The 18,626-nt window shown below is 37.7% G+C and overlaps 1 protein-coding gene across 1 annotated transcript in view; it reads right to left on the bottom strand.

The window, feature by feature from the left end:
• Positions 1-15,422, bottom strand: part of LOC140154380 (uncharacterized) — a 29,929-nt gene extending 14,507 nt beyond the window's left edge. The window contains exon 1 of the mRNA XM_072176947.1: positions 15,291-15,422. Coding sequence (XP_072033048.1) covers positions 15,291-15,422 — 132 coding nt within the window. The remainder of the gene's footprint in view (positions 1-15,290) is intronic.
• Between the last annotated feature and the right edge of the window lie 3,204 nt (positions 15,423-18,626).

An 18,626-nucleotide genomic window follows, 5' to 3' on the forward strand; every position in this document is an offset into this window, starting at 1 on the left:
GCAAATCTGAAAACATACCTATTCAAGTAGTTTTTATCATGCTCTTATCCAATTGTCTTGACATATATTATGCTTTGTATTGTTTGTATTAGTTTCATGTAGCTGTATATATTCTTTTGTAAAGCGCTCCGTTCTTTGTGGGGCGCTCAATAAATGCCTATTATGTTATGTTATGTTATGTTATGTTATAACGGTCTTCTTTACACTGACCAGCATGGATTTTCTCCTGGGAAATCATGTACCACTGCTTTAAATGAAGCTGTTTGTGAGTGGAACAAAATTTTGGATCGTCGTACATCCCCGACACCGCGTATTGACTTAGTTTCAGTTGATTACAGTCGCGCTTTCGACTCTATCTCGCATGCAGTTCTTTTGGCAAAGCTGCATCGCACTTATGGTTTTAGGGGTCCACTCCTCAGCTGGATCTCTTCCTTCATTACCAACCGCAAGCAGAGGGTTGTTTTCCGTGGTCAAATGTCCAATTTTGTTTCTGTCCTCTCAGGTGTGCCCCAAGGGTCGGTGTTGGGGCCACTGCTTTTTAATATTTATGTCAATGACCTCCATCTTCACCTCTGCTCCAAGATTTTTCAATACGCTGATGATACCTTTTTATTTCGCACAATTACCAATGATTCTGATATTGAAATTCTTCAGAATGATCTTACTACGCTTCACTGGTGGTCAGAGAATAATGCTCTCCAACTAAATCCCCAAAAGTGTCAGGTTATGTGTATTACCCGTCGTAAAAATAAGCCTTCTCCAATTTATCTTGTGTCCAATACTAAGCTTTCTGAAGCGAACAGTCTTCGTCTTCTTGGGGTTCAGATTTCTTCTGACCTCACATGGAATGTACATGTATCTTATGTAACCAAAAAGTGCAATAGATTGTTAGGTTTTCTTAGAACTGTGGTTGGAAATCAAAAACAAAATATTCTCCTTACACTGTATCGTTCACTTGTTTTACCTATTATTGATTTCTGTTCCCCAGTTTGGTTTGTTTATCGCAAAAATCACATTAGCACCCTGAAACTATTCAACGTCGTGCCACCAGGTTCATATTGGGTCAACGGCGGGGGATCAATCATATGGGGAGCGTCTCAAACAACTCAACATCATGGATCTTAACAACAGAAGGAAATATTTGTCTATATGTTTTGCCTGTACTTGTATATTAAATTGTAACACTTTTGGTTTCAGCAATTGGTCTGTAAACACACGTCACTCAGAAAACTTAGTTTTTAATCATAATATCACACCCAAAACTGACAGTTTCAAATTTACCATTGCTGTAAATTTCCCTCGCCTGTGGGCTGGTTTGCCAAATTCTGTAAAGGATCATTTTATCTTGTACATGGGCACAAAGTCTTTTAAAAAACATTTGAAAACTTATTTAGTAAATAATAGTACTGAAGAGCAGGACTCTTAAATTTTGTTGTCTCGGTGTTCTGCTCAGTGACCTACTTTATCCGTCTTTATGGCCTGTGTTGGTCTGGTGGGTGGGAGTGGGGTGTTGCTGGGTGGGTTGGTTGGGTTCAGGTGGGCCGGGAGGAGGAGGGGGCGTAAAATCCATGTGTCTGATAGGTAGGGGTCACTGAGCAGATTTCCATCTTGTAATAATGTAATGATGTGTACATCCATATCGGGAGGGTGGGCTTGTCGGCTGCTGCATGTGTCTCTTTTCATTTGTTGGCCTTGGGTGGATGCCGGACTCGTCCCGGGTCCCGGTCGCTTGGAGTCGTCACCGGGTTGCCTGGTTTGGGAATGTTTTCTGTATTCCTTCATGTAGGCAATGTGGCTTTGGGATGATTTGGAGTGGCCTCCACGTGGCATGGGTCTGGTTTTTGTTCCTGGCTGGTGGGTGGGGGAGACACATGTGGTGGCTGGCGGGTGCATCCTTGTAATGTGGATGTACACACAATGTGTTTAAACAGTGCAATAGTATATCTTTTTATGTAATTGCCCCAATGGGTTGGAGGAGTCACACCTTTTGGTGACAGTGTCTTGATGCTTCTGACTCTTCCTGGCTAGCCCATTGGGTCTATTTTTACTTTTGTTTCCTTTTGTATGTATTGCGTAATTTTACTTTGGTTTTTGATGTATTTTTAGCCGAATTTGTAAAATAAAATAAAAATAAAAACTTACCCAATGTTCTTACACAACGACCACTTAAGACATTTGTACGTCATTATCAGATGTTTAGTGAGTGTTACATATCATATTTTGAAATGAAGAATCTGAGCATTTGAAGATGGTAATTTTTGTGAACATAATAAATCAGATTTTTGTACAGGAAGTATTGGTTTTACAAACGCGCTCCAGGAATTATTACCGACGTCAAATGGGAAGTCCGTCTCCTCGTCGTACGGTGTGCAGACCAAGTATTACACGTCTAGGCTAAAATGAGGACGGGTCAGCGGGGATTTTCTTTAATAAAAGGACTGTTCAATATGCCTATTTATTGCGAATTTGGCTGCTTTATTGTTGAGGCAAACGTCTGTCAGTTCGAGTTGAAAGTCTATGACACCTTAATGAATCCAATCGTAAAGATGGCCTTGCTTGATAATCCCCAACATGCATTTTCTAATGTGTTTTGCTACTCTCAGTTGTTGCTCCATCTGTGTCATGGACCAGGTCTCTGCACCAGACAGTTCAAAACATTTGAGAAATAATGGCATATTGCTTTGCATCGTCTACTTCATTTCCCCAAGTGTGCTCTTTGATGGACGTAGATGATGTCGTCAGAAACTCGCAGGTAATTCAGTTTCTCCCCATTGATGTTAATCCCATTATTTTCAGAGATTAGCTTACGGATAATAATTGCTTCCAAACAGGAATTTTAAAGTTTAGGGACATGGTGTTCCACTGTCTTACTCCTCTTCCAATACGTATCTTTTTCCATCGCTTTATGAAACTGGATAGTGGCTGTGCCCTTCCAGCTATAGATTACTGATGGTGTTGATGAAATTGTGTCAATTGCCTGGTCGATCAAGGCTTGGAGTATAGCTGATATTTCTCGAGATTTTCTGGTACTGCTATTTTCAGCTCTGTAGCACGTATAACTATTTTCCTCCTTTTCTTACTTCGCTGAACCCAACTATTATGCAAATAAGTATGCTCCAAATGTACTCAAAAACCATTAGCTTTTCTGTCTGGCCCTAAAATATCACATTAATATTATTGTACACGTTATGTAGTTATGAGGCACTAAAAAGTGGGGAAAAAAGTCATAAACATAAAAAGGGTTTACTAGTCCGAAAGTGAGGCTAGAGGTTATGATAAGGTTTAGGGGTAGGTTAGGGTACTAACAAACTTTTCAGACCAGCGAACCTTAAAAAAAGAAAAAAAAAGCGTAGTGATTTATAGTGTGCTACACAGTGACGTTAACTAGGCAATGCCCTATACCTCTAACATACACTGTTTGTAGAGGTCACACGTTAATGGTGAGAGCACTGTGTATTGTGTATAGGAAAATGGACAGTAACTGCAGTATGTTACAGGTTGTCACTGACCACTACGGCCCGCATCATTCCATAAACCATTAAACAAGAACACAGGAACTTGCAGCTAAGAAGCACACACCATAGGTATTCCACAATACATTAAACACACACATTCCACTAGACATTCGCAGCCAGGATCAACTCTCCGAGTTTTGTACGTGTTACAATGACACAATTGGCAGTAAGTTCCTTGTTCAGGGAATGTCAAGCCATGGTCAAGCTAACTCAATTTTTGCACGAGAGCGTACTAACCACCGCAGGGTTCGAACCCGCAACCTCTCGAACCATCGAATAAGCTAACTTGACTACAAGGACTATCGCACATTAGGATTAATGCACCTAAAGATTTTCACATTAATAGGATGACAACAATTATATGCTATACATTTCATATCGGCATTATGCTATTGGCCCCTGGCAACATGGGGGAATTATAACGAGGCCTATGTAAATATAGAACGAAATGGCCAAAATTGGAATTTCATTTTTGGTCCCAAGTTTAGCTCAAAGTCATTTTGCTCGCTATATTTGAGCATTTTAGAGCACTGCATATAGGAATTCTATTAGAAGGGAGAGGAGTACACTTAATACTAAACTGTTGAGTAAAAAGGGAACAGAGCAACATAATGAGTGAATTTAACTCAATATTAATTAAATTGAACTCATATTGAGTAAAACATTTTATCATTATCGAGTTCCATTTGACTTATTTTGTTGCTCTTTTCTCACTTTTACTCAACATTGAGTAATTGTTACTATTTTTTATTTAGAGTGTAGAAGTAAAAAAATTACTGAAACTTGCAAGAACATAAGGATGGCTGTATATTGGTGTGACTGTGTCATACACCTACGCATGCATTATATATACTCTGCTACCTCTATTTATATCCACACACACATTACATAACCAAACAAAATAGATCTGAAAAGCAACACTGAGGGTACTGTAGGTTTTCTCAAATTCTTTAAAAGCATTTTTTCTCCCTTGAAACCCTTGGAGCCTAAATATCCATTTCATGAACTAGAGTGTCAAATGGTTAACGTTTGGCCATCCATAGTAATAAATCAAATACTTTGTAAGTGTCACTAGAAACTACAAAATATAAAGACACAAACATTTTTGTCAAAATGTTGCTACCTGTCCGTTGCTCAAACTTTATTTTACTTGAAATTGGCCAAATAGAATAAAAAGTAGCCTAGAGCGTTAAATATGATCAGAATGTTATGTATCCCTTGAGAAGTTGATATCGGATGGCTGAGACTTCGATAATCTAGACGAGTGTGATAACAGTTTCCAGAATATTGAATCTAAGTCATCCGATATTAAAAGCCTTCAGGAAAACGGCTTATTTATATTAAATAATTCATTCATTTTTTAATAGTTGCATGATGAAATGATAAATGTCTCCAAAGATTTCAAGGACACCGTACTCAAGTCGTCGCTAGGCTACGTGATATCATGAACATAGCAATTAAGAGGTATTTCATGATTATCACTTATATAAATATAATTCAATACAAAGCCTCTTTCTTAGAAGTTGTAAAAATTAAATTCAGGTATAGTCTATATCATATCAATGGAAATAGCGTCTGTGAAACGAAACGTTTTCATTTCAACAACTCTTGACATTTTGATGACAATTTCAGATTATGTAGATAACAATGACCTTTAGAATTTAACCTATTCAAATACTCATTGTCTTGTTTTAAATACCCATTGTTTAGAATTAAACATCTTAAAAAACCCTTTTTACAAAAAATTAAGGCAATGTAGTTTAAGAAAGCGTAGAATACTCATTCATCTGTAAGCTGAATGGCACCAATGTTCTGTTTTATTATATGTACCAACTGAAAATTCACGGTGGAATGGTTGGCCTGACACTAAGTGGTATGGAAAGATGGAAATAATGGGCTCGAAAGGAGTCTAAGTTGGTTTTTCTATGTACTAAAGAAAGCTGTTTTTATAGTAACTATATTATAGGTTGAGGAGTTGATTTACCTAGTAATCATGGTACATACGCCAATGTACTTGACTGGTATGTGTTATTGGATGCTTCTTCCTACATCGCTTAATATATTCTTATATATTTTGTTCAATTGGTTATCAGTGCTCTAGGTGGACAGGGCTATCACAATTTCCTCAAAAATAGATACTTTAAAATCCTTATTCTTTCCACCTCCTCACTTTCTTTTTTCATTTTCTTCCCCATTTTCATCTTCCCTTTCTTGATTTTCTCCTTTTTGTCATTTTCCTCTTTCTTGTGATGATTAAGCATGAGTATAAGTATTTCGTTTACGGGGTGATTCCATAGACGTGTATAAAAACTCAATAAATGAATTGTATTTGTGTGCTGATTGAAATTAAATTATTATTTATTGTTCATGTATCATATGGCTTTGGCTATAATGCCTATCTGCCACATTAAAAAGGTTATTATTTCAACGTAATAAGTCGATATTCTAAAAGATTGTTCCATGTCGTGATTTTTCAACAATATTGTGACATCCCATGACTTGAATTTGTTTAACGGGAACACAGAGAATGGAAATTATATCAACAATTCCCTAGATGTCACATTCAATAAACAACCGTAAAGAAACCCACGAAAAGAAATAGAGTAAAAGTCTGCTCCTACTTGGCCTATTTCCATGTGCCGGAAGAATTCTCAAAACTCCGGATTGCGAACATTAAAAGCGGAAGAGAAGGATAGTATCTTAAGAGTTGCCGGCATACAGAAGGACTATTGAGTGATGCTTGTCACCAATTCACAGGTTCCTGGTATAAAATGGCGCGTTTTCTTTGTCAGTGAAAGTTATACTTTGGCAAACACGTCTCAAGCTTAGGGCAATACGATGTGGTTGGAGATGTCTCTGATTTATTCATAGTATATCATTCAACATGTTCAATGTAACAAATCTTCAATGTGAAATAAATATTCGAGTTGTGGAAAACCTCCATAATAAAACTAGTGAATAAAACCAAAAGTGTTAGCCAATGTTCCTTTTGTTAAATATCTTGAAAAATTGAAATTGAATTGAAACGGTTGTTTAAAATAAGCAAACATTATTGTTTCACCTGAAAACAAGATACTTAATATTATCCCCTAACAATGTTTATTTAGTAAAGCTTTAAAAGATGGAATAAGCCTCCGTCCAATGTTGTATTCAAATGGATGTTACGTTTATTTACATAGCTACTATAAGAATCGCAAAATAAAAATATTATACAATTTGTAGGATTTCTAGCTATTCACATATTGCATTTCATTGTTTTGTGTTCCGTAATAAAACAAAATAGCCACCCAGAGGCATGCTATGTGTATACGAGCGTGTATGGATATGCTGGGAGGGTGGGAGCGTCCCCTACTTGTTTACTACTAAGGTGCTTTCTATTTGCTATTATTTTGTATAAAAATATCTACTTTGGCCAAAAATAGCTTGAAATACTATCCATGAATAATCAAGTACGGTTAATCAAGGCTGGTTGAATTGAGCAGAATAAAGCCGTTGAAAAAGTGTAAAGAACAGAGAAACCTGAATAGTTATAATGGACCATGCATATTGGGCGGATAAAATTCTTCCATCAATTATAACAATCAAAAGTAGAGCAGATTCGGTCTATAAAGGGATATGCTCTCATAAGCGTGATTAAAATCCTTACTTAGTTAGGGGAAAAAGTTCACTTTGGTGACCACTCTCTGGCTAGTAAGGTTTGACGATTGATTCGACTTCTATGGACCATTTAGAGAAAAATAGCCACCATGTCCCTCGCGAAAATCCCGGCATTTTTTGCTAGAGGCCAAAATCCAAAATGGCCGCCGCCACCATTTTGAAAATTTAAGTTTTGAACCAGAGCACCTATAATCATGCACAAAGACACTTTTTCGGATATGTCGACTACAAGGATTGCGATTCTGACATTAGTTTGACATTACGGCATCATTTTCCCCCAGAAATCCAAGATGGTGGCCGGCACCATCTTGAAAAATTTAGTTTTGAACAAGAGGACCTTAAAAAGTTTTGAACCAGATTACCTAAAATCGTGTACAAAGACACTTTTTCCGGTAAGTCTACCCCAAGAAATCCGAATCTGACATTAATTTGACGTTACAAAATAATTTTGCCCAGAAATCCAAGATGGCCCCATTTGGTAGAGCGTAAATGTGATTTTTGAATGAGAGCAGAAGCATAAGTGTGTCATTTCCGCCTTATCTGGGGTTCATGTCTCTTATATGGGGTTTCAACTGCCTTATCTTGGGTTTACATCCCTTATCTAGGGATAAGGCGCCTTATCTGTGGTTTAGACAGCCTTATCCTGGGTTTACGTTCCTTACCTGTGGCTAAGATGCCTTAACCTTAGCATATCGCAGTCTAAACCCAGATAAGGCATATAAACCCCAGATAATGCGCCGTAACCCCAGATAAGCGACGTAGACCCCAGATAAAGCAGTCTAAACCCCAAATAAGGCGCCTTAACCCTAAATAAGGAACATAAACCCCAGAAAAGGCATCTAAACCCCACATAAGGTGCCTTAACTCTAGATAAGGGTTGTTAACCCCAGATAAGGGTCGTAAACCTCAGATAAGGCATCTAAACCCAAGATAAGGTGCCTTAACCCCAGATAAGAGACGTAAACTCAGATATGGCAGTCTAAACCCCAGATAAGGCGCCGTCTGGTTTTTACTTCTCTTATATTAGGTTTATGTTCCTTATTTATGATTAAGGCGCCTTATTTGGGGTTGGGACTGGTTTATCTGAGGTGTACGTCCCTTATCTGGGGTTATGGCGCCTTATCGGGGGTTTAAACTGTCATATCTGAGTTTACGTCTCTTATCTGGGGTTAAGGCGCCTTATCTTGGGTTTAGATGTCTTAGCTGAGGTTTACGACCCTTATCTGGGGTTAACGACCCGTATCTAGAGTTTGGGCACCTTATGTGGGGTTTAGATGCCTTATCTTAGGTTTATGTTCCTCATTTAGGGTTAAAGCGCCTTATTTGGGGTTTAGACTGCTTTATCGGCTGTCTACGTCCCTTATCTGGGGTTACGGCGCATTATCTGGGGTTTAGATGCCTTATCTGGGTTTAGACTGCGATATGCTAAGGTTAAGGCATCTTAGCCACAGGTAAGAACGTAAACCCAGGATAAGGCCGTCTAAACCACAGGTAAGGCGCCTTATCCCTAGGTAAGGGATGTAAACCCACGATAAGACAGTTTAATCCCCATATAATGGACATGAACCCCAGATAAGGAGGAAATGACACACTTATGCTTCTGCTCCCATTCAAAAATCACATTTGTGACTGGACACGGCGAATCAGCCGTAAAGTCGGCCCCGGTCAATTTTGTTTTATTTCGTATAACTTACAAAATATATATCATAAGCTTTAAAGCTTTGACTTCAAACGATATCCAGAAGCGGGGTTATGAGGTGCTGAACTCTGAGACACCTATGAATACGACCTTCACACATATTTTACACTTAACTCAGAATACAATTTGCCGAGTTTACGGCTTATTCGTAGTGTCCACTCACATTTAGCCTACGCTCTACCAAATGGGGGCCATCTTGGATTTCTGGGCAAAATTATTTCGTAACGTCAAATTAATGTCAGATTAGGATTTCTTGGGGTCGACTTACCGGAAAAAGTGTCTTTGTACACGATTTTAGGTAATTTGGTTCAAAACTTATTTTTTTCAAGATGGCGCCGGCGGCCACTATCTTGGATTTCTGGGTAAATATGAGTTCGTAATATCAAAGTAATGTCAAATTTGAAATCCTTGTGGTCGACTTATCCAAAAAAGTGTCTTTGTACACGATTTAAGGTCTTCTTGTTCAAAACTAAATTTTTCAAGATGGTGCCGGCCACCATCTTGGATTTCTGGGTGAAAATGATGCCGTAATGTCAAACTAATGTCAGAATCGGAATCCTTGTACTCGACATATCCGGATTTTGGATTTTGGCCTCTAGCGAAAAATGCCGGGATTTTCGCGAGGGACATGGTGGCTATTTTTTTTTTCTAAATGGTCCATAGAAGTCGAATCAATCGTCAAACCTTACTAGCCAGAGAGTGGTCACCAAAGTGAACTTTTTCCCCTAACTATACTTGTCCCATTTTGAACTCTATGTTGATATAACCACAAAAAATAATTAAAGATTTCAGAATCTACTTTAACCTTTTTATGTTTGACTGTTACAGCTTTTAAAATCACTTCTCAATTACATGCAGTTTCCCATTATACTACACAGTCATGAATAAAACATAATAAGAAACTCAAAGCTAGTAATTCACAAGATTGTTCGCGTATTTGAAATATTACTATTATCATTAAGCATTTTACTTTGATTATGAATTATTGCATATCAAATATTCCTTCTGATAGACCGAATGACAAGAATGAAATTACCTTTAAAACTAGGTTTCGGTAAATTGATAGGGCATCTGAAAGTTCAATTACATTTGTTAAAAATTTGTACCAATTGATTGTAAAATGGATTAGATATTTGAATTTTTGATTTATATGAAGATACTAGGAGACATTTTTCCGTGACAAAATCTGTGACTGGTTGAAAAGTCCGTGAAAAATCTGTGTTGGATTACAGATTGTTCACGGATTTTTGTCTGCTAGTGAGAGAAAAATAACAGATCGTCGTAAATGGAAGATACGCACTACATATCCTCAGCGTCGTCAACATTATGAAGCAATAATAATATATCTTTCAATACAAATTCACATCTGATTATGTTTTCCATATAAAGTAAAAAATAACAGTGAAAATACATCGAATCAAGTGATGCATAATCTAAATGGGGTAACATGAAGCCATTTTGGAACATTTTCATAAAAAGTAGTATTTCTTTTCCACAAAATGCTTTTACTGTCAGATATATCCCCTTTTAATTTAAACAGAACAACTGAAGTAAAACAAAGAAAATTGGAATTTACTACCAGCGCGAATGTTGCCAATCCGTGTCATTCCATCGGTCGTGCTACGGCACAATCCTTTGATGTGCGTATGACCGTCCCGCACGCCATCTACGCATTGTGTTGTGAACATGGACTACGCGTTCGTCTAATATTTCCATCGTAATAATAAAACGACGGTTCCTGCGCTTTATTCAAAATCTCGGATTTTGACAAAGCTACAGCACCTCAAGTCTTGATTTCTGCAGAGTATATTAATTTAATTAAATACATTACAATCGTGTAAAAAGCAGAATTTTGAAAAATATTGAGGGCGTCCTCCTCAGCAAATGTTACAATATTGCTGGTATGGTATGAATTTTGGGAATTAGCATCAAAACATGTATAACAATGGGTCATGGTGCACTGTTGAGATAATAATAAAAATAATAATGGAGGGTTCTTAGTAGGCGCACAATCTTCAAAAGAACTCAAGGCGCACAAACGATAAAGACAAACAAGTTACATATGTGAATCCGGAAAAGCACGAAGAAAAAGATGCGTTTTTTAAAAGCAGCTTAAAAGCTGCTTTTTGAATGAGTAAGCGAATGTATGTTATGGAGGCTGTTTGGAAGCGAATTCCAAACAGCCGGAGCAGCGAAATGAAAGGAGCGCTCACCAGCCGATTTAAGATTAACACGGGGAGATTTCAATAATCTTTCAGTAGAAGATCGAAGTGATCGAGCTGGTTTGTACGTGCAGAGCGTAGCAGACAGATAGGTTGGTAATGTATCTTCAAAGTGCCGAAAAGCAAGAACAGCTAACTTATACTGAATCCGAAATTCTAAAGGCAGCCAGTGAAGCTCATATATGACGGGGGTGATATGCTTATACTTCCTTTTCTTCATGATTAAACGGGCAGCGCAATTTTGTATTCTTTGAAGTCTGTTAAGTTGGTCGGTGGTGATACCAGTCAAGGACGAGTTACAGAAGTCAAGACGAGATGTTATAATTGAATTGACAAGACATGATGTAGCTCTATCAGACAGATCAGCCGAATACACCCAATACGTCTTAAAGACAAAAATGATGAACGGCAAACTTCACTGATGTGACTGGACATGGATAACGTTTGGTCCAATCTCACCCCAAGGTACTTAACAGACTCCTGTATTTATGATATCAGAATTCAAAATTGTGATGGAATTACTAGCAACCTGCTTAACACGAGAAAGTGGTGCCCACAATCATAACCTCGGTCTTATCCGTGTTTAGCATTAGCTTATTGCTGTCCATCCAACATAAAATGTCACTGATACATTCCAGAATTGCAATCTTAACTATAGGCCTACCTCAAACTTCTCAGGTGGACCACTTTGAAATACAACGGTATCATCGGCATACTTATGGAAAGAGCGATTGTGAAGGTTAATGACATCTGAGAGGGATTGGGAATATAATGTAAACAAAACTGGCCCCAATACAGAGCCCTGTGGAACCTCGTACCAAAGTGGGCACGGATTTGATGTAGAGCCATTAACAATGACAGATTGGAATCTTTGCGACACATATGAATGAAACCATTTGAGAACATTGCCACTGGTATGCAAGCATTGGAGGGGATGAGGCTACCATGCATTTGTCTATACAATTCAAAGGAAGGTACGTTTTATGATTTTAAAAAATCCTATCCCTTTGTCCCAAATAATTTTGGGACTTGAAGTGCATTTTTTCAACCTATTCTGCAGTATAAACTTTAATGTAGAGGTTGTGGGTTATTATTTATTCTTTTATTTCATCTGTCATATCCTGGTGACGCTGGATTCAATCTCTGTTCATCTTTCTGTCGATATGCCTATCAAAAAAAGCGCAGTGATTTATAGTGCGCTACGCACAGGCACAACGCCAAGACGTTGATCCAGAAGCCTTGGCACACTTTTGTCGCTGACCACTACGGCCCCACATCATTCCATAAACCATCAAACATACCATTCACATGCTGAATGCTTGGCTAGAATGAACATAGATTACACGTCATATTTACAAGGTACTATATTGCCAGCGATGTAGGTAAGCCATCAAATTTACACAGGAGGGCAAGTAGATGTCCCATGGGGAGCTGTTTCTCCTCCTTGGCTACCGCTACTGCACCCACCACCTGTCCACTTCCAATGCCCGTCATCTCCTCCTCCCTAACCCCTCTCTTGCCAGGCGCAACCTCTGACATGTTATAAAAAGATATTATGCACTTGCTATACTCTTCCAGAAGTATGCTACACTGTTCGCTCCAGTAAAATCAGGCCATTTAAACGGGAATTTAATCACCTTGCAGTGGAAGTCATGACAAAAATGACACAAGCTGAATTTGTGTAAGTCATGAGCACACACAAAAGTATATACCAAGCGTGACGTTTGGAACAAAAAATTATTTTAATCTAATTCAATCAGTAATTTTCAACAGCATATGGCATGTTTTTTACCCAAACCAAATTAGTTTTCTAATAATTGGTCCTTTAACTAAATAATACATAAAAGGTAAGATGTAGTCTATGAGAAAATTCTGAAACTATATTGTTCTTAAATTTTTCATCCACAATTTACGGCTCACTGTAGATTTTCGCGTTAACTTCTACTTCCAGAGGCTTTAATGGCAGCGTGGTTTTGAATACATAATCCTCTATAATCCTCTAGACGTTGAAGTTTCTGCTTTTGAACTGCATTTCGCAAACTCTCTATTGTATGGAAAAACCGCATGTGCATTGTGGAAATTGATAGCTATGTTGCTTTGGAATTGATAATAGAACTATTTTGAAACGAAACTGAACAACCCAATGCAAAGTAGTAAGTTTTCAAAATATTCTATAGGGGGGGGGGCTCACTAAATTAAATGTTTACATAATACACTTTGACATTTTTGCTTATTGTATTTTAGCTAGAGCGCCATGTGTCGAATTCATCATGTGTGTCCGATTTGAGCGTAGACTGTGGAACTCAGTCTTCAATGAATAGCTAGTGATTATCTTTTTAGTCTCTTTTCATGGCCACTGAACCAAGGACGCTCACGAGATTGAGAGACGGATGGCAACAATTGAATGTCAAAGGTCATAAAACACAAATTTTGCGTACTTCTGCTAGAAGATGAGGCTACCCCCTTTCTGTTCATACTATAGCCGAATCCATTTTCACGCATTCCTGCACCTTAATGGCAGCCATAGCTGGGTCCCCCTTAGGTCTATTCAACCTAAAACGTGAAATGATGTGGCCTTGGCGGTGATATTAAACTGCATTCCGTCACCCGTGTTACACTTAGACATCGATTTTTAAGCGGATTTAATCCACCCAATTGGGCAGTTTGGTGCAGACGGGACCCAGTAATGGCCGACTGAATTCTGACCATGACTTGGCTCGTTGGATTCGTCTATATAAAGCATATGCGGCATTAGCCTGGGGTGTGGGAGCGGAACACTCCTCCCTAATTTTTTGCAAGAGGGACGTCCCCCCTAAAATCATAATAGAAGAAATATTTAAGTAATAATTGCCCTGTACGAAAACACCATGTTTTGGGCCCAAAAAGGGTTAATTTGCATATCAATTTGTAAGCACTCTTTAACTTTTTTCTAATAATTTCCTATAAAATGTGTATTATATCGCGATTTTTTTAAAATCTAAATTATTTGATATCAAAATGCAATTTGGTATCTCTGCTGTGCTCTCAAGTCCCACAAAAAATAATGTGCAAACATCAAAATCTGATCCCTTAAATAAATGGCTAAAACTGAAAAAAATATCATCCCACTCGCTTTAATTTTGTGATCAAATTAATATCTAAGAATTCTTCTGTTTAGGTAATATAAAGCATAAAAGTACGCATGCTCATTAAATTGGAACTATCCATCAATGAGTACACAGTCGAGTGTTTATTAACACCACCAAGCGAGTACAGCAAAAAGGCGCGACATTTGTCTCTTTGCTTGCGTAATAAGAATGATGAGCCGTCTTGACTTGAACAATATACTCTTACACCCTCAGAAAAACTCTCAGCCGCACTTTCACAACCTTAAGTAGACAGTAAGAGAGGTCTGTCTATCTGTCTGTCGGTGGGGAATCCTTGTATCTGACTGCGGCGCAGAGCCAAGAAGCTTATTACATATTTGGATCAACCAGTATACAATATAACATCGGGTAAGTACTGATTCTTATCAATTGTCAATTGTTAACTTGAGCTCTTTACGGACTCACATAGATTTTTTCGAGTCCGTATATTGACAAGAAAATTCGTTTTTCTTTTGAGAAAGTCAGTAACATTTTACAATGCTTTTGGGTTCAAAGTAAATTTTCGAGCTGTTTATTATAAATGTCATTGTTGTTCATTGGATATTGATCATTTTGTGTGATAAATCCGCAAATTTCGCCATCCAGACTGATGGCTTGATCACAAGTGATGTAATCCACTTGGTTTCCCTGGTCGGATGTACTCTCACTCCTCGGGATCAAAGTTGTTTACAGTAGTGGGTCAGATACGAGTAACGATAAAATGTACCATCATCGCGGTTGATTGCTTTGGCCCCTTCTTGCCTATTTGTCTCGCCTTTCTTATTTTTCTTGACATTATATTTGACTATTTGTCAACGATGTTTGCCCTCTCCTAATTGATGACATGACTTTCCTGTGAGTATGCATGTTCTGGCCGTTCTTTGAAATGAACGTCGAATTGCCTTCCTGTTTCACCAATATACGACTGATCGCAGCCTTTGCATTGGGGATGCCGTATACTGCATCACTAGTTTCCAGGATGTCTTTCTTGTATTTTGGATTATTTTTGAGCGTGTTGGTTAGACGTATTGACGTGCGGATATTCTATGTTTTTGAAAAGCCCTTTGTGTACCTTTTCTGCCTCTTTTTGCACATACAGAATCACAACCATGCCTCCTGATGGAGTTCCGTCTGCTGTCCTTGATTTCTTTTGTTGTTGAGGTTTGTCTTCATCTGTTGTTTCATCAGAAGTCTGTGAAAACATTCCTGATCTTACTCTTCTCTTTTTTGTCCACTTCTTTTGTCACTGTGTTTTATTTTTGTTGAAAAGAGTTCTGATGACTCCCGGCTTTCGATGGAGTGGATGGGTTGGAAGTTAAGATATATCCGTATGAGCTTTCTTACGATAAATTAACAACAGATCCATCCTCAATGCGCAATTAAGGTGTCTAAGATTTAATGTGATTTTTCATTGACGTTCTTGGGTGAACGTAATGCTCGTATTGGATTAATGCTTTTCGAATGCTGATTTCCAACACATCATTCACATATCTCCACCAAACTCTTGGCAGCAGGGCTTTCATGGTCAGTGGCCTCGTTCTTAATCAGCCATTCATTAACAAGATTGGCGACTTCCCATGGTCGCACCAAATATATCTGGCAATATGTTATTTTGTCCACAAATGTTTGGAATACGTTTTAGTAAGGATGATATCCTCAGTGTCCAGTTCTGTCCTATCTTTGAGGGATTTGTCGTCTTCTAGACGTCTGATGAATGTGATGCCCAGATATGTTTCAAATGTAGTGTTGGTGAACAGCGAAACGAAGTTGCGTGAATTAACAATATCACTTGTGATCAGCCTGGATGGCAAACTAACAGTCTTATGATCTACAATCCTTTTGATAAATATGTTAATGGTGTTCATTCCATTGCTCTATTATCATTAATTTGGTGAAAATATTGTGATAAGTTCATGATTCTCAATCTTTTTGATGCAACTCTATTTCTTAAAAGTCATTCGCGACCTCATGTCAAAGGTTTGCATTGATATATATATGACCCCCATTATGGGTTATTGGTTGGTGGTTAATTATGGCCGTACACTACGAATGAGCCGTTAAGCCGGCAAATTGTATTCTGAGTTACAGTGTAAAATGTGTGTGAAAGTTGTATTCATAGTACCTCAATTTGGTGTGACATGTATCTCATTTGATGGCGCCAGTCAAACACCGTTTAAACCAATAAATAAATCTATTGCTGAAGAGGATAATAAGCTTCTATACCTATTTCTATAGAATCTTTTAATAGCTCTAGTTTTTGTTTGATTTGGCTAAATTTTGTTCAAGTGGTGGGTTACAAAGCATTGTATTTTGTCTAGGTATGTATAACCAACAATGAGAGGATATTCCTGAACCTCATTGACTTGGGGGAAGATTTGAAATGACCGCCAATTATGACTGTTTGATATTTATTAGCATCAATGTGGGAAAAAACATTTTGTTGAAGGAGCAGAGTTCAACAAACCATAATCCCGCTTCTGGATATCGTTTGAAGTCAAACGATATAACATTTTAAAGCTTATGATTTATATTTTCTAATCACGAAATAAAACAAAATTGACCGGGCCGACTTTACCGCTGATTCGTGGTGTACGGTCACAATTATGAATCTTGGTGTTACAGTATAGTTGCCTCCAATTGTTAGATATTGAAAGTTACCGATTTTGTTAAAGATGTACATTGTAGCAAGGTGAGTCATTCGGTTTATGAAGTAAATCGAAATCTTGAAAATATAAGCACTCATCGTGATAGCCTTAAACATATTGAATTCGAAGCTTGTACATTAGTCAAGTACAAGATATTTGACTTATTAGTCAGATAAATAATAGTTTAATATATTTGACTTATATTAGGCATTCTGCAAATACTCTTTGACATCCTTATAATATTTTTTCTTAAAACATGATATGTAATTTAGAAGCTCCATCTTGATTACTGCTGCTGAGTAAAGGTTAGTCGTAGCCGTAGGGGTACTTTTATTTACCCTGAAGGTTTTTAATTCAAAAGAAGTAATCATCGTCTCTTACATTGAGATTACAATTTCGATTTTATCTTCCTTATCTCTTTCTTTTGCTTGTATGATCTAAAACGTAAATATACGTATATCTAATAGTTTTCATTTGTTAGGAGAAGATCACAGTGATAAGAACACACAAATACATTTCCTTGTTAAGATTCAAATATGATTGATCTGGCACTAATTGGCTACAGATTTATCTTTGAATCAAATTGATAAATGTAGTAGCTCATACTCCATTGCCTGAAGACACAATAAAGAGAATGGAAATGGAGAGAGGCAGAGAGACAAAGTGGTAGAGATGGAGAGAGACGGAAGAGGATTGAAAAGTGAGTTACAGATGCACAAAGAAAGTGAACATGCGTTTTGTTTTGAACAGTTTTGTAGAATCGTGGTTGGCTATATTCGTAGGTTTAATACATGTTTTTGTGATGTGAGGTCGTAGCACCGAGAGAGTTATCAGATAATTGAACTGTATAAATACAGTCTACAGTCCATAAACCAGGGGTAATGACACCTTGACTGTTAATTAGCAGATTTGTTGTCCTTATTGTCCTTAGTTGTCCTTATTGAAATGTTTTTTGTATTGCATAACAATACTTCCAGATTTTGTTTTCTGACTTCTGTCATCAGCCCCAAAACTTATGAGTTATGAACTACACTTCAGATCAATCTATGCGATCTTGTTTCCATTTGATGGAGTCAACTTCTCTATTTTGAATGGTTAGATCAGGCTTCCTCAAATAGATTTGTTGAAGCGCCACAAGAAATAAAAAAAACCCTGCAGAGCGCCACTCATTCACTCAATGGCTGCGAATTCGTGGGGGGGAGTTAGAGGGGGTTTCCCCCTCTGAAGCTATTGATTTTTTAAATTTGAGATGCAAATGTCGCCATTTGGTGAAACATTTTGTACTATTTTAGCCTGTCTTTACAAGGATAACATGGGAATCGCATTGTTTAATTATTTATTTTTTAATCTAAACGGCGCCGCTATTTGCGGAGCCCTGGGTTAGATGTTATGCATATGAAAAGGTTTGGCTACAAAACGATTCTCTTATAAATGCATCTAAGCACAGTTTCAACCTCGATACACCCGAGTACACAGATATTTCCAAGCACAGCGAGTCTAGTCTCTACTCAGTCTGTGTTTATACTATACGGTTGAGTGCATAGCATCATAATAGCTGTGTGAGATCTAGTGGAAAATAGGCATCTGTGCCTGGTTTTACTCAAAACCTCTAGTTTTCCCTTCATCCAATCACAATATCGAACGAAAGCTAACACTTCCCCTAAAAACACTTTTTTTCATTACGTCAACAGAGTAAACACAATTCAATGTTTATATATTCAATGTTTATAGCAAGGCCAGTATTGCATAGCTCTGTATGTGCA

This window comes from Amphiura filiformis, chromosome 6 (genome assembly GCF_039555335.1).
Source record: "Amphiura filiformis chromosome 6, Afil_fr2py, whole genome shotgun sequence".
Classification (NCBI taxonomy): domain Eukaryota; kingdom Metazoa; phylum Echinodermata; class Ophiuroidea; order Amphilepidida; family Amphiuridae; genus Amphiura; species Amphiura filiformis.